This window comes from Leptonotus elevatus, chromosome 14 (genome assembly GCF_054856555.1).
Source record: "Leptonotus elevatus isolate MCC_2025b chromosome 14, RoL_Lele_1.0, whole genome shotgun sequence".
In the NCBI taxonomy this organism is placed as follows: domain Eukaryota; kingdom Metazoa; phylum Chordata; class Actinopteri; order Syngnathiformes; family Syngnathidae; genus Leptonotus; species Leptonotus elevatus.
In genome coordinates, this window is record NC_141252.1 from 12,190,176 (window position 1) to 12,206,685 (window position 16,510).

At 41.3% G+C, this 16,510-nt stretch overlaps 1 protein-coding gene across 3 annotated transcripts in view; it reads left to right on the forward strand.

Moving 5' to 3' along the window:
* The window catches only part of unc79 (unc-79 homolog, NALCN channel complex subunit), a 43,376-nt gene extending 28,959 nt beyond the window's left edge, over positions 1–14,417 (forward strand). For 2 of the 3 annotated variants that reach the window (XM_086094574.1, XM_086094577.1), the window contains exons 32-51: positions 944–2,179; positions 2,251–2,352; positions 3,533–3,649; positions 3,741–3,843; positions 4,458–4,598; positions 4,734–4,772; positions 4,866–4,978; positions 5,071–5,156; positions 5,547–5,720; positions 6,024–6,092; positions 6,171–6,281; positions 9,507–9,611; positions 9,694–9,771; positions 9,857–9,946; positions 10,022–10,197; positions 11,457–11,640; positions 11,726–11,929; positions 12,037–12,114; positions 13,888–13,929; positions 14,023–14,417. In XM_086094574.1, coding sequence (XP_085950700.1) covers positions 944–2,179; positions 2,251–2,352; positions 3,533–3,649; positions 3,741–3,843; positions 4,458–4,598; positions 4,734–4,772; positions 4,866–4,978; positions 5,071–5,156; positions 5,547–5,720; positions 6,024–6,092; positions 6,171–6,281; positions 9,507–9,611; positions 9,694–9,771; positions 9,857–9,946; positions 10,022–10,197; positions 11,457–11,640; positions 11,726–11,929; positions 12,037–12,114; positions 13,888–13,929; positions 14,023–14,211 — 3,437 coding nt within the window. In that variant the 3' untranslated portion in view covers positions 14,212–14,417. The remainder of the gene's footprint in view (positions 1–943; positions 2,180–2,250; positions 2,353–3,532; positions 3,650–3,740; positions 3,844–4,457; positions 4,599–4,733; positions 4,773–4,865; positions 4,979–5,070; positions 5,157–5,546; positions 5,721–6,023; positions 6,093–6,170; positions 6,282–9,506; positions 9,612–9,693; positions 9,772–9,856; positions 9,947–10,021; positions 10,198–11,456; positions 11,641–11,725; positions 11,930–12,036; positions 12,115–13,887; positions 13,930–14,022) is intronic. The other variant, XM_086094575.1, reaches the window with a different exon arrangement.
* Positions 14,418–16,510: the final 2,093 nt, after the last annotated feature.

Below are 16,510 nucleotides of genomic sequence, written 5' to 3' on the forward strand. Positions count from 1 at the left end.
CAGTTAAACTTGGTAGCTTTACCTCCTTGTCGGAGTATTCTAAAGTCATTTGCACATTTTTGCAGAGCCAAATTCAAAACACAAATCAAGTTCTGAGAATTGTTTTCTTTGAGAAAAAAGGTGACTATTCGAGGATCAAAGAACAGCTATTAGAACAGTTTTTGATGATTAATATACTTTCTATTTGATGATTTTACATTAATTCCAAGATTTTACTCAAGTAAATACAGTTAACTAGTTTTGAAGAAAAAAGTAGAAGCAGAAGTAGAAAAATCTGATTAATCGCGATTAATTATGGGAAATTGTGCAGTTAATTAGTAAAAATATATATAATAATTTGTAGGGCTGGGTTTAAAAATCAAATAATCTATATCGAATCGATTTTCCTTTTTGAGCCTATTGATTCATAAAACCATAAATCAATTATTTTCATATCTTTTTTTCCCATATATTCATAAGTTTTTGTATCTTACTGTTTTCCTGAAATTTACTGTTCACATGAATTTAAATGTTTTTTTTTTACATTTATGAAAGACCTGACTTATGCACCTAAAGACAATTCAGAATCTTTTAAATTTATATTTACAATTATTGAATTAGAATTATGAAAATATTTTCATCTCACCCTTGCTGATGTGAATGTTTGTCTAACGCTTAAGTGATCATAACACGTGTTACTTTCATTAATAAATAAAATCATTTAACCAGTTACTGCCTCCGCAAAATTTAATTTGGAATTTGTTTTTATCATGTCCTTGATATTTAACAAGAATTGAGGTTCCATAATTACGGTAATCAATATCGGATTGAAGTGAATCAAATCTAATCAGACCAAAATCTAATTCGAACTGAACTTATTTGACTCGAAATGGAATCGATTGAGGAAATTAGAATCGATATCCAGCCCTAATCGTTTGACAGCACTGCTTTTTACCCACATCAGGTGAAATAGAGCTGTCAGAGTACCGGGAAGCTAGCGCCCTTCAGGACAGCATTCTGCACTGCGTAAGGGAAGAGAGCACCAGGAAGAAGCGTCTGCAGGCCATGAACAAGCAGAAGTCTCTGGACATCTCCAACACGGACTCGATCCTCTTCAACCTGGACGAACATCGACGCAAATCCTGCATCGACCGCTGCGACCTACAGGCGCCCCCTGTTGTCCGTACCCCATCGGGTCCCGCCCGCAGCAGGCGTCATGGCAAAGGATCGTCCGATGGCTCTTGGGTTCGAGTGGAGGGCAGCGATGCAGTGGACAGGCGGGGCTCTCGAGGCGGCCATTCCGACATCTCCAAACCTGTCATCCCCGAAGTCCGTCTCAGCTGCATGGAGACCTTTGAGGACAAGCTGGATCATGGCTCTGCTGGGGGGTCAGCTGCGGGAAAGGAGGACCAAGACCTTATCGACCTCTCTTCTGACTGCACCTCCATTCCGGAAAAACACTCACTGCTCTCCATGTCTGACAGCGACTCCTTAGTATTCGAGCTTTTACCTCCACTCAGGATCGTTGAGAGCGATGAGGACTTTGACCTCAACATGGTGTTAACTGGCTCAAAGTTCAATGGAAGTCCAAAAGTTGTGTCTTCCCCTGTCAGTAGTAACACATTGCGGCTGTCCCCTGTGGTGCAGGTGAGTGTAGAGGACTGCTCCAGTGACAAAAAGATCACAGACCTTCTGACAGGAGAAGCGCTTTTGGAAAAGAAACTGACTCCTTCTAGTTCTTTGGAACTACCCGAACGACTGGAAAACATCTGTCACGATAGCCCCATCATGACCCTGAAGCAGAAGCGAGACCTGCTGAGGAAGTCACCCCATCTGCCGGACATCTCACTGGACGAGGCGTTCGGGACACTCGAGGAAGCCAAGGGTTCCAGCCCCTCTGGCAGGACCATCTTCCTGGACATCCCGGAAGACAGAGCGGAACCTCTGTCCTCACCGGAGAGAAGCAACGACGAGGAAGAGTACGGCGATGATGAGGAAGACGACGAAATGGGCGATGAAGCGGACAGCGAACTCAAACCACATGACGGCGATGACAACGACGAGGCAGAGTTTAAAATTCAGATTGTTCCTCGACAGCGGAAGCAGAGGAAGATCGCTGTGAGCGCCATCCAGAGGGAGTACCTGGACATCTCGTTCAACACCTTTGATAAGCTTGGCAACGAGCAGGCTGCAGACACAGGTGAGATAAGAACCATACAAGACTGTTTTGTCCATTTGATTTAACCCGAAAGTGTTTGTTTAACCGTGCAGATCACAAAGCTCTGTCTACCTTGGAAAAGCCGCGAGAATCTTCCTCAGCGCCAACGCTTGAAGCCGCGGTGCCCGAAACAAGTCACCGCTCTTCAGTATCCGGTAGGAATGTAACGATAACTGCAATATCGTGATATCGCGATTTTGAAATTGCCACAATATCGTCGTTGTCATGTCACAAAAGGTATGATTGTAGTTCATTTGTGTAGTTCTAGCACACTCTGGTGGTTAGTTTATTAGTGCAGTTTAATTTTAATTAGGAATGTTTGGGCCACTGCGGCGATTATCTCATATAAATCAGTCATACCAGCAAATATTTATATATATTTTTTCACAATATCGTGAGTTTTTACTACAACGGCCTTTTTAAGGGTGTGTGGGGGGGTTATCAGAGAAAAAAACGTGCAAATTTGCAACATTATAAAGTGGCATATTTGCGAGAGAAAAAAACTCACAAATTTACGAGAAATAAATTCGCAAATTTGCCACACTATAAAGTGGCAAATTTGAGAAGGAAAACTAGTACATTTATTAGAAATAAACTCGCAGATTTTGCGAGAAAAAAACAAAAATCAAGAAATAGCGTAGGTATAGTCTGGACGAGGTACTGGCTTTTGTCCACCAGGAGCTAACGTGAGGATTTGTTGGTGGTTAATGGAACACTCTTTATAAATTTATATATATATATTATATATATTATTATATATTTATAATAATATTAAATGAAAAGACAGGATGGAGACGGATTTCTTCTTACTCGTCACACACGGCAGCTAGAGCAACAACACCTCCTGACCCCCTATCAGCTGACTAACACTAACCAATCAAAAGCTAGCATACATTAGGTAAATACAAGGGAATGACTGAGAACAGCAGATTCGACACATTATATTAGCTACTTGTACAAAAAATAATAATAATATGAATGTGTAAGTTATAATTCTGGAAACATCAATCTACAAGTAAATATATATTTTAACAAATTAACTTAAATGCTTGATCCTCCGCGAGGCATCTGTCGCTGGCAGTACCCAACGCTTCAAAGTGTGAATGCTTAACAATTTTACGGTTAATATCTGACAAAAGTATCGGCTCACAAATTTTCCACTTTATTAGTGAAATTTGTCGCAAATTTACGAGTTTTCATTATTACTCGGATTCACCATCTGTTTTATCGTCCTTGAAGCATTCATTTTCCATATCAGCACACACGCAATCTGCCTGCATGGATACTTGAACAGCAGCGTGAATGTGAGTGTATTTGTTTGTGTGTGACCTTCAGCTCAGTACCGGCAGGTGAAGCGAGGTTCTCTGGGCGCACTGACCATGAGCCAACTGATGAAGAGGCAGCTGGAGCATCAGTCCAGTGCACCGCACAACATCAGCACCTGGGACACAGGTCAGCCATTGCATCAACCGCAGTAACCCCAACAACTTCGGTTTTGTTATTCTTTTTTTTTAGAATGTTTTTTCCCCTTATTATATTGCAGGTCCAACAAAGACCAGTCTGCTTTCTGCACCGAGCACAGTTAGCATGTTCGTCCCTGCACCTGAAGAATTCATTGATGAGCAGCCAACTTTAATGTCTGACAGGTGAATGAATACATTTTCGGATTCACATTCTTTATAGCAGGGATGTTTGACACAACTTTTTTTTCCCCCCAGATTGATACCAGTAAGTGAACTTAATCTTGAGTAGTAATCGATACAAATTAGGACTATCACTAATACTTTTGATACATCAAACCCCCCCCCAAAAAAACCCAATGACAATTAATTTTAAAGAAAGACTTACATATCAAAATAGCATTTTTCCTTAAAATTGCATCGAAATTAACGACAATTTTCTATTTACCCAATTTTTTATTTCTGGTTCCTGATCATAAAATGGCCACAAGAAGGGCGGCCAATACTGGTATCGGCCACTGTCACAAGTATGGATGGATGGATGGATAATAGATAGATAGATAGATCATGTGGACAAGTGCTATGTAAAATAGTTATATAGACATTTAAATTGCTTTCAGATGCAGTAATTAGATCCTTAACTGCTATAAGGTACTGGATTAAAATTGTGAAATACAGCAGCCTAATTTACAGCTAAGAAAGCAGAAGCGCCCACTGGAAGGCAGAGGGAGGAACAACTTAATAAGATCAAAAGCTTAGTGACAGCTACTGATGGAGAAATGTGTGTTGTGACATTTTAGGTGTCGGGACTGTGCGGCTGTCCTGGAAGAATATGACGAAGAGACCCTGGGCCTCGCGGTGGTGGTGCTTTCCATGTTCGTCCACCTCAGCCCTGATCTGGCTGCTCCTATGCTCTTGGACATCATGCAGTCTGTGGGCAGGTAGAGCAGCTCCCCCCCCCCCCCTCCCTGCAACCTACATCCACGCTGCACTTAGATGAAGTTTCATAACTAACCCTCAAGGACGCATGCATGATTCATTTCTGGAGTCTAATCCACTGCTTTGACTTCTTTCAGGCTGGCATCCAGTGCAAATTTTTCCGGACAAGCTGAGAGGTATGACATGAAGCTGTCACACTCGATATCCACGTTTCCCATAGATGATGACTTGAATCATTCACATGACCCCCGCCCCCTTGTGCTTTGCAGCATGTTGATTCCAGGGAATGTTGCAGGTGTAGCCAAGCAGTTCCTCCGCTGTATGTTCCACCAGCTGGCTCCAAATGGCATTTTGCCACAACTCTTCCAAAGCAACATAAAAGGTCAACTCCTACCACTTCCAATTCATTTGAAACCTTACAGAGCAAAAAAACCCTAAAAGTTCAGTTTTCTGCTTTTTTTTTTTTTTTTGCAGATGGAAGTTTTCTTCGGACGCTTGCCTCCTCGCTGATCGATTTTAATGAGCTGAGTTCTGTTGCTGCGCTCAATATGCTGCTGGAGGTGAGCTTTCTCCTCATTCGTCTTGTAACCAGCAGGAGGAGCTCTTGTCAAAGCATTTGAGGCCCCTTTGGTTCCGTGTAGGCAGCATAAGCCCATTTAAAACAATGATTCCTCAGGGTATTCAAGAGAACCTGCCTTATTACCCTGCACAACTGCACCACTTGATTGTTATTGCCGGGGCTAAATAAATGACACAGATAAAAGCCCAGCGAGGCGTGGGACCCCGTGCGAGCAATAATCTGTGCTTCGGTGTCCTAAATCCGCTGCTGCAGTCCTGAGCGTTGTGATTGATCAGAACTGAACGATCAGTTAAATGGAAATATCTCCACGCTTATAGAATGCCATTATATAACACAGTTGCGCTTTATGCCTTTGCGTTCTCCCCGGCAGGGGTTGAACAACAAGAAGAGTCTGCCAGCAGGAGGCACTATGCTGCACTGCCTGGATAACATTGCTACCTTCATGGAGGCCCTCCCCATGGACTCCCCAAGCAACCTGTGGACCACCATCTGCAACCAATTCCAGACCTTCCTCACTAAACTGCCCTCTGTGCTTCCTCTGAAGGTAGCCATCGACGCCACGGCTCACTTAGCCCTGCGCCTGATATGCTTTGATGTGATTATGGCTCGGGAGAAAGCATGGAGCTGCGCACTTGTCAGCTCCAATAGGGCTGAGTCTCGAGATTGTAATTGATTTGACTCTGCCGCGTTTGACCTTGGAGGTCAAATTAAAGTGTCCCTAATCTTTTTATCACCACATGAATTTGATCCAATGTTATGATTATACATCATGGTGAATAAGTTGCATGAACTTTTGGACTTAGAAAAGTCTCGACGTTAAAGCTTTTTCAATCTGTCTGTGCCCTAGTGCCCCATGGATTCCAGTTTGAGGATTATAATTTGCCTTCTGAAAATTCCAACCACAAATGCAACTCGGGTAAGCCCGGAGAAGATTTGGGGGAAGCTAATTTATCCAAATCCTGGCCTTTAACATCTAACCTCCTGTGTCCCTCAGAGCCTTCTGGAGCCTTTCTCCAAGCTGCTGAGCTTCGTCATCCAGTATGGCATCTTCAGCCTTTCCTACCTTGTGGAGCTGTGTGGTCTCTGCTACAAAGCATTCAACAAGGTACATTATGTCACGTGAGGAATTTGGACCCAAACGTAGACAGGACACCAAAGTTGAAAACTCTTTATAAACAAAAAAAAATACAAAGTAACAACAGAAAAAAATACAAAGTAAAAACAGAAAAAAAATACAAAGCAACAACAGAAAGAAGTGTTGGACTCAAATGGCCTTGAAGAAACCACTTGATGGAGAAACCTTGACTAAGAGTCTTGAGCAGGCTGGATGCTGAACTGAAAAGTAAACCAAAGTAACCACAGTAGAGTACGGATGGGAAACCTCAACATGCTGAGAAAAACCTCGGCATACTGACAAAAGTGTTACTCAGAAACTCCAGTTAGGGCAAGGCACAATTCTATATGACAGAACGAAGGCCTATATGATAAAAAAAAAAAGAGTGCATAGTAACTGACTCTCATTCGCATAATAAGGGACATTTGCATCAGACTAGACAAACTAAAAGTGGCTAACACATCATCATCAAACATTATCATCATAAAGGACTACCTCATACGGGATCAAACAAAATAAGATCCCTCCCATATCAACTGTATAAAAATGAATAGACAAAATGTGACTGACAAATTCCACATCTTCATAAGGGACGACATCATACAAGACCAGACAAATTAAGACTGATACCTCTCATAGCAACTGTATAGCGACTACGAAATAAAAATGACCAGACAAAATAAGACTGACTAATACCTCTTCTAGCAACTGTATAGTAACTAGAAAATAAAAATGACTCGACAAAATTAGACAGATACCTTCTCATCATAAGGGACAACATGATACAGGACCGTAACAGTTCAATGACCCCGTGACCCAACCCAAAACACAGTCATAACACATTACTCTGGATTGTGAAGAACTAGCCTTCCTTTTGATGATCTTGTTATTACTGGCACAATCTGAGTCGTTGGTATCAGTGACTCTTTGAGCAAAACAACTGGTGCCATGTTTGTGTTTCTGCTGCCTCTCTGAAACGGGATAGGATCATTTATCCTCCATGATCGATTTAGTCTGTCGTTGCCCATTTCTCCAAAAGGATGCTGTAAGAAACAGATCAGAGTCCAATCGCCTACCATTATTTTTCTGATGACACAATGAAAGAGCTATTGTGAGCCGCAACTCCATCTAAAGAGTTGAACCTTTTAAACAAATTACCGGCGCTCAAAAATGTTGAGTTGTGTTGTTTCGCAGGCCTTTTCGGTCATCATTCTTTTGGTGCTGCGCGACTTCCCTGACTCCCCAGACAGCCAGAAATGTGGCCTTGCATCACACGTGATTAAGTAGGCAATCAGCCAGTATTGATTAACATGATTGGTTGGTGTGCTATAGGACTACGAGTCTGTGGCGGTTTCCTGAGGCGCAGCCTCAGACGGAGTTGCCAGCCAGACTCGTCTACACCTTTTGGCCCCGAGGATCTTCAATCCTCCGCCACTGTCAACAGTGCATGCTTTATGTCTCCTGCAGTATTGATTTTCTACACCCGCTTCAATTCCTCACCATACAATATCCGCTTTTCAAAACCCAGAGTCACTATCAACAATTACTCTTGGAACCTGTCCTATGCTATTTTTTATTTATGAATTTTTTTAAAGGCGATTTCTGGGAAATGTTCTCAACTCATTTCTTCTGTCGTTGGAGGTCAGATTTTAAATTAGTAAATGGATTTTTTTTAAATCTTTTTTTTAATCATTTTTTTTTTTAATCATTTTTTTATTTTTATTTTTTTATTTTATTGAAGTTGCTATAGTATGCATCAGTGGATTCTGCTGTTACAAGGCCTGTGAGGTTCTATTTACTGAGCTTGACATGCTCCATTAAGTTTTAATTTAGAGAGTTTAAGTGTGGCCGTGCACAAACCGCACATACAGTGGATATAGAAAATAAACACAGTGGGTGTGTTAAAATAGCAGCCTTTTTATGGTAATGAAAATTCTGAATTTTTAAGAATAAACATGTGGCAGGGTTGGCAACTGGCGGCCCGTGGGCTGCACGTGGCCCCTGGTCAAACTCTGAGTGGCCCCTTTATCAGCCCTTCACCATTTATTTTTTATTTTTTATGTATATATTTTTATTTGTTTACAAATTTATAAAATTGTTTAAAAAAAAACAAAAAAAAACGCTGATAAGCACTCATTATGCGTTTACGGGACAAATGGGTGGAAATGGGAGGAAATTACTAGAAAAATGGGGTGGAAAATTACTGGAAAATACACAAAATATTTTAAAAATACTGAAAAAAAATCTGTATATATGTTAATAAGTTGTAATATTACCATTCACTACTACATGGCAGACATGGCTTAGTTGCGCTTACGCCATACTGCCCTATACTGCAAAGTGAATAGGCCTAATATTTTTGGGGGGGCGGATTTGAAATGATATGCAGGACAAATATAGTACCTTGATAATAATAATAATAAAAATAATAATTAGCATTTTGTGCCCTCTTTGTGTTTTTGTATTCTTATATAATGTGAATAATTTTTTTATTCAATAATAATTAGCATTTTAAGTTTTTGTGGGAAAAAAATGCACAAAAATAAACTTGCTGTTCAGCATTTATGAGCCGCCCTTGAATGGCAATTTTTATGCAAGAGAGTCTTTAACGCTAGAAAAAAAAAGTCTGAAAGGGTTGCTTTTGTTAATCTACCTTTTGTTTTGCATTCAGTCGACAGCGTATCCACTCTTCCAATCAATCTTAGATTTTTCACTAAGTCTGAGCTCTAGTCGCCATTTTTTTTTGTGGGGATGTGACAACATGGCTGTGTCCACTTCAAAGCGAATGGCTTTACATTCCTTGGGAGCATGCGGCCAACATAAGCAAACACGATGGCACCAAGAAAGGGAGGCAAACGTGGAAGCCAGGAGATGACAGTGTGGTTTGTAAACAGGCAGCTGGGCTTTGTGTGGAAGGGATGAACAAAGAGAGCAGCCTGTCCTCGGGGAGGGAGAAGGCAGCCTGACAGCCTCATCTGAGCTGCCTGGGACTCGGGGAGGAGAGATCCGAACTGGCCTAAATCTACTCCTCAGCCTCACTATTGTCTGTCTATTCTTTGGCTCCCTCCCACCCTTTCGCCGCCTGTCCTTCCCCCTCTATTCAGCCGCGTGAGTTTATGCTCTCCTCGCAGCATGAGTAAGGGAGAGCGATAATAGAAAAAGGCAGTCTTGCTGCATCAGTACATTTACTCCCTTCTCTTATCTCTTCACATCCAGGAGCGAGATAAGTTCTACATGTCGCGCATTGTGGTGCTGGAGCTGCTTCAAGCTCTCAAGTTCAAATCCCCGCTGCCTGACACAAACTTGTTACTGCTGGTCCAGGTAAAAAGCACGGCAAAAAGTTGATTTTCACACTGACATGTATGTTGAAACTTGCTGCACTGTGGTGTTTTTTTTTTGTTAGTTCATTTGTGCAGATATCGGCACACGGCTAGCAGAATCCACCATCATCCAAAAGCACATGATCGCTACATTGCCCGGGGTGAGATTTTACTAAGAACCTTATTAGAATCAGCAGCTGGAGTAAAGACGGCCCTAAAAATAAAAAGTGCGCCCCTTTTTCACAGTGCACAACAGCAGCAATGGAATGCATGAGACAATACATAAGTGAGCTCCTGGACTTCATTGCAGACATGCACACGCTGACCAAACTCAAGGTGAGTCTTCTTTTGCATCACCAGAGCACTATTAGTGGCAGAGCTTACTGTGCCCTCTTTCAACATGTCCTTCAGAGTCACATGAAGGCTTGCTGCCAGCCGCTGCACGAGGACACCTTCGGAGGGAACCTGAAAGTGGGCTTGGCGCAAGTGGTCGCCATGGAGATCAGCAAAGGCAATCACCGTGACAACAAAGCTGTGGTCCGTTATCTGCCCTGGCTTTACCATCCTCCCTCCACCATGCAACAAGGGTGAGACGCATAATGGGACATGCTGTGCCTGCCATTAAAGGACATTAGCAGGACAATTGAACCACTAGTTAAAGGTTTAAAGTTTGAAGTGCATTTGGCTGCACATTTCGGACACCTGCACTCTCAATACAGGTGGGTCAAAAATAACCCAAATCGGGTCAAAAATAATTGGGTGGAAAAAAAGAAGCCCAAATTGCGTCAAAAAGGGATATACGCACCTAACATTTTGGGTTATTCAATCAACATTTAAATTTCTGTGTTATTCAATTAACCCCAAAAAGTTGGGTCAAAAAAACAACATAATAAAAATTAATTTAATTTAACCCAAAAATTATAATAACTCCAAATATTGTGTCTATTAATTTTAGACCCTATTCAATGGGGCTATTCAATTAGCCCAAAGAGTTGAGTCCTTGGCTCACAATGGGACATGCTGTGTCTGCCATTTAAGGACTTTGGCAGGACAATTTAACCAATAATAGAAGGTTTCAAGTTAAGGTTGAAAAGTGTGAAGTGCATTTGGCCACACATTTTCAACACCTGCATTCTAAATATAGTTGGGTCAAAAATAACCAAAATTAGGTTAAAAAAAAACAACTAAAATCATCAAAAGAATCCAAAATTCCAATTTGGTCAAAAAAAACGGACATATCTAACATTTTGGGTTATGCAATTAACTTTTAAATGTTTGCGTTAGGGTTAAAAATGTGTTTCTGGGTTATTATTTTAATTTGACCCAACTTTTTGGGTTAAATAAATCAAAATGCTGGGTTGATTAATTTTTGACCCAATTCAATGGAGTTATTAAATTAACCCCAAAAAGTTGGGTCTTGGTGCATTTGGCCACACATTTCAAACACCAGATCTCTAAAAACAGTTGGGTAAAAAAAATATTGGGTCAAAAATAACCCAAATTGGGCCCAAAAAGTTGTGTCAAATAAGCCACAAAACACCCCCGACCAAAAAAAAGAAAAAAACAACCTGGGTTGCTTTGTGGGTTATTAATTTAATTTGACCCAACATTTGGAGTTAAATAAATGAAAAAGTTTATATTTAACATTTGGGTCAAATTAATAACCCACAAAACAACTCCTTTCCGTTTAAAGGTTTTAATTTGACACAAGTTTTTCTTTTTGGGTTAAATACCTAAAAAACTAATTGGAGGAGTTGTGTGATAGAATGTTGATGGAAGTGGTAAAAAAAAATAGTATTTAGCGAATGTTGTAACGATGTCGTCAACGTCACGTTTTTGCGTGCAGCCCGAAGGAATTCATCGAATGCGTCTCCCACGTGCGCCAGCTGTCTTGGCTCCTTCTGGGCTCCCTCACGCACTGCGCCCTGCATCAGGGCTCCACTTCCTGTATGCCCATCCCTCTGGATGCCGGCTCCCACATCGCTGACCATCTTATTGTCATCCTTATTGGCTTTCCCGAGCAGTCGAAGGTCTGGCATGAATCAGCGCATCCGTTCTAATGATCGCGCCCTGTTTTTATTCACGGGATTCTTTTACATTTGTGTCTATACGCAGACGTCCGTGCTGCACATGTGCTCTTTGTTCCACGCCTTCATGTTTGCCCAGCTGTGGACCATCTACTGCGAGCAGGCGGCCGCCGCTCCCTCTTTGCAGAACCAGAACCATACAGAGTTTTCTTCCGGCGCCATTCTCACGGGCCTGGAGTTCTGGAGTCGTGTGACACCCAGCATCCTGCAACTCATGGCGCACAATAAGGTGGTGAGTGCTTTGCCTCCCCTTTCACAAGCTTAAAGTGTGGAAAATATGACATAAGAAAAGTCTTCTAACAATGATGAACTTTTTTTATTTTATTTTTATTCTCTCAGATGGTAGAGATGGTGTGTCTTCATGTTATTAGCCTGATGGAAGCACTGCAGGAGTGCAACTCAACCATCTTTGTCAAGGTTTGCAAGATTTTTTTTTCTTCCTCAGAGTAAACCAATCCTTATTTGGATCAGAATAAAAAAATATCTATTTACACTGACACCCACGTTTAGGAAAGCAATATAGAGAAACCATAAAAACAAATATTTGATGTTTTATTTTTTATATTTAATCAAATATTGTTCAGATACCCAAAACACAAACTTATATCATAATATCATGTATAGAAATTTTGAGAGTAACAACTCGTCATTACTGACATTTTAAAATCTTATGGCTTGTTTTCCTAACTTGCCGCACATCTCATTCAAATGAAGCTTGTAACGCAAGACATTTCAGTTACGTGTTGTCCCAGTCGAAACACCAGGGGGCACTATGTAAAGGATTAAATAAGAACATAGAACCTGTTGGATTTAATAGAAGGAATACAGATGCAACGTTACTTCTGAGCCAAGTGAAAAATAAATTGCGTAAAAAGAAAAACCACAAGGTATGAAAATAGGGGCTCATCTCTCCAAAAAAACTGATTTGATTTGGTTTGATTCTCTGGAATTATGATTCGATTCGACTCAGTTCTTGTTGACTTTCCTAAATTCATATGAATGAACTCAAATTGATACTTATTACTTAATCAAGAGAAACAAACACAATGATGAATTGAAAAAATAAGTATTGTCTTTGTTATTAGCAAGTGCGTGTCTACACAAAAAGACGTTTCTGACACTTCTGGATAATTAAATGCGCCTGTGGGTCCTTTTGACCCAGAAACATCATTGCTGTTCCTGAGAACTGAACATAACACAGTGGTTAAAACAAAGTGTTGAATTTGGATTATACACTTTTCTGACACATTTGGATGACTAAAACACACCCCGGGTCGAAGTGACCCAGGGACATTATTTTTGTTCCTCTCAGACAAAAATAACAGGGGGGTAAGTCATCTGCACACGGTTGCACCTGTGCAGGCTGGTAAAATGGTATCAGAGCTTTTTATTTTATTTCATTAATTTGTGGATTTTTTTTTTCAGGCATGCCTGGAAGGTATTTTCCTGCATACACAGGACATTTTGTGGAGTAAATTTTGTTTTAAAAAGCGTCTATTTGGTTCCACTCTAAACAAAGTCAAATTTACACTCGGAAGATAGTAAATTTTACTCAAAGTATTTTTTTACTTTGTACGAGAGAACTGGCCTATCCTATGACAAAAACCCAGTCAAGCTTTTTCACTCAGAAATTCTAAGTAAATTTTAGAAAATATATTTTTTAGTACATTTTACTAGTTTATTTAAAAAAATATATACAAGGGTTGAGGAAAAAACTCACGACATTCAGCTTGGTAGACGGACGGCCACTCTACCACCTGAGCTATGTCATGTCTACTGTTCGGTAATTTCCAAGACTAAAAACGTTATGTCTCAGGGAGTAGATTGCCTGTCTTTCAACCTGAAGTTATGGGTTTGTTCCTCAACCCTTGAGTGAATTTGCTTTATAAAATAAATAAAAAATAAACTGGTCAAATTTAGTCAAAATCTCCTCTTGCGAAATTTAGTGTAAAAAAATCTTTACTAGGTTTTTCATTGGATAGGCAAATTCTTTCGTATGCACTAAACATACTTTAAATAAAATTTGCTCTCTTATAGGTGTAAATTTAACTCTGTTTTAGAGTGGGACCAAATAGGCTCTTTTTAGAGTAAAATGTACTCTACAAAATTGACTGTGTATATACAAAGCAGGCAGCGCAAATAAATGACCCAATCATTTCTCCCCCCCCCCCTCTTTATTCTTTCCCCTAGCTTATTCCAATGTGGCTCCCCATGATCCAGTCCAACCTTAAGGTAGCAAACCCTGTAAATATCATCTAAATATCCAAGCAAATATATTCCGACCATTCTATTGGTTAACCGCCCTCCCTTCCCGTCCTGCATCAGCACCTGTCGGCGGGTCTGCAGCTGCGTCTCCAAGCCATCCAGAACCGCGTGAACCATCAGCATCTGCAAGGTCAGACGGCGGGAGCGCCCCCCTTCGCGCTGCGCAAGTGGCTGCAGTGCACTCAATTCAAGATGGCTCAGGTGGAGATTCAGTCATCTGAGGCCGCCTCCCAGTTCTACCCCATGTAACCTACTTTCTGCAACCCCGCTCGGGATAACCAAAAAGGACGCTCACCTGGGTTGAACCGCCTTTAGTATAATATGTACAGTAGATTTATGCTATTTAGCTGTTATGGCTCACTTGGCAGAAGATTTCTATTTATCTGTGTTGTGCTCTGAATGCAAATGCGTGCAAATCTTTTTCGACCGGACAATAAAAGTTCCTTTTTTTATAAGACACCTTGTCATTTCCTATATTCAAATGTGACATTTACTTCCCTTTCACGTCCCCCGCTCATATTCCAAATGTCCATTTTACCATAATGCGAATGGCGGGGCGATTAAATCAGCCCGCCTTGTTTACGGTTGTGGACCAGAGACCGGACCTCTCCGGGAAAATGACATGACACGCATTTAGCCCGCTCGCCGTCTCCGATTCTTGTCAGAACGTCCGTCACGCTGCCTCCCGCCATCGCGACTCGGATCCATCAGGAAGGCCGCGTGAGCTGCGGGGAGCGGCTTCGTAACTCGATAAGACGGAGCCAGAGCTTAGAGTTAAACAAAGACTATTTTGGTTAGAGGTCCCCCACACTTCCCCGTCACCACACCCTCTACCAGCCCAAAGCGGAGGCCTCCCTCTCATCCTCATCGCAGATATGCTTATACCAAGCAAACACAATTACCTTTGGCCTAATGTGGTTTGTTATGATGAAGCATTGTTGTGAGGTCTAACCGCATTAGCCTGAGGATAACAGATGTCATGACAGCAGGGCACATTCGTCTCCTTTCGGATTTCATTATCAAGATTTAACATTAATCCAATTTGCTCATTTAAATATTGCCAATTGAAGAGCGAGAGCACTGCGCCATTCGCCGTGTGCCGTTTGGGGGGATTTGACTTTTGTATTTGTGCGTGCAAAAAGAGGACCTGCGATGAGAGGTGTGAGCCAAATGAGTCACACAAATGTGACTAATGAACTCACACACATGCACGCTCACGCTCTCGACCCGGTTGACCCGCGAAACTGGCTGAATCAGGCTCGCAGTGCCCTCCTTGTCATCAACCTCCAGTCTTGGCTCATCAACGCTCTCCTGCTGCGGGGCGGGCGGACTAAAAAAAGGGAGGCTGGTTCGTGTGTGCGCGAGCGCACGGGTCTGTCCAATCAAGTCGCCCTGCGCCAGGGTTGCAATCTGTCAGCCGCCTCCCAAACAGGCTTATGTAATCAGTGCCCTACAGGTATTCCGTTTTTTTCCCCGCCCAGACCCACCTGCTTGATGGACTCCTGGTGGACGGCGTGGTAGTCAGCAGTAATTAACACTGACCAAAGGTCTCTTGGGTGGATAAGGGTGCGAGTGGCTCTTAAAAAATTGTGAAAGTCACAACTCTTCCATATAAACACTCATGCATAGTGATGGGAAGTACCAAAGTACAAATACTTTGTTTCTGTACTATTATTATTGTTTTTCTGATCCGATCTTCTTTATCAGAGTTGTTAAATTAAATGTGCAAAGAATTGATATAAAAATACATTTAAAAGGGGTTGTCAATTTTAGGTCTTTTCACTCTTGTGAGTCTCGAGACATGTTGCACCTTATTACACCACCACTTTATTTCCAAAGAAAACCATACAAGGTTAGTAAATATTCATCAACGACCAGCTTCATATTGTCTAAGTTACTGTTGTACACCGATAGCAGCACAATACCACCCCAAAATAATCTTTAATTGCTAATTTAATATGCCCCAAAAATTGCTAATTTATTACGCTGTCAGTGATTAAGAAAGTCTGCACTTAGCAAAAGTGGTGAAGTCATCTTTCTAAACGCGTAATCTCTGACAATCAAAAAATAAATAATTTTTGCTTTTTTACTGTTGATACGTTTTTAGAATCCGTACTTTATAACTTTCACTTTCACCAGTCTTTTTGTGTTTTTTATACACAGGGATATGTGCATCTACGTATTCTAAGTGCAGTGTGAATAGGGGAAACCTTGGACAATTGTAAAATTTTGGACATTTGTGTCTCTTGCTTTGAGCTCTTTCGACCTTGTGTGTTCAAACCACTTTGCAAACTCGTTTCGAGTGTCTAATAATAAATGGCATGGAGTGATATGCTACATTGTAGCTACATATCGCTCAGTGCATAAGTAATAAGCTAGCTATCATCGCTAACAGTTAAAACATTACTGTTGTGTGAGAGATTGAGGGATGGCGCACCCAAATGCAGGACAATAAGGCAGTGAAACAGAAACCAAGTGCAATGCGTAGTACTTTAATGAAACATAGGTTGAAAGGTGAGCAGACAACCATGACTGGACGGCACGTGAC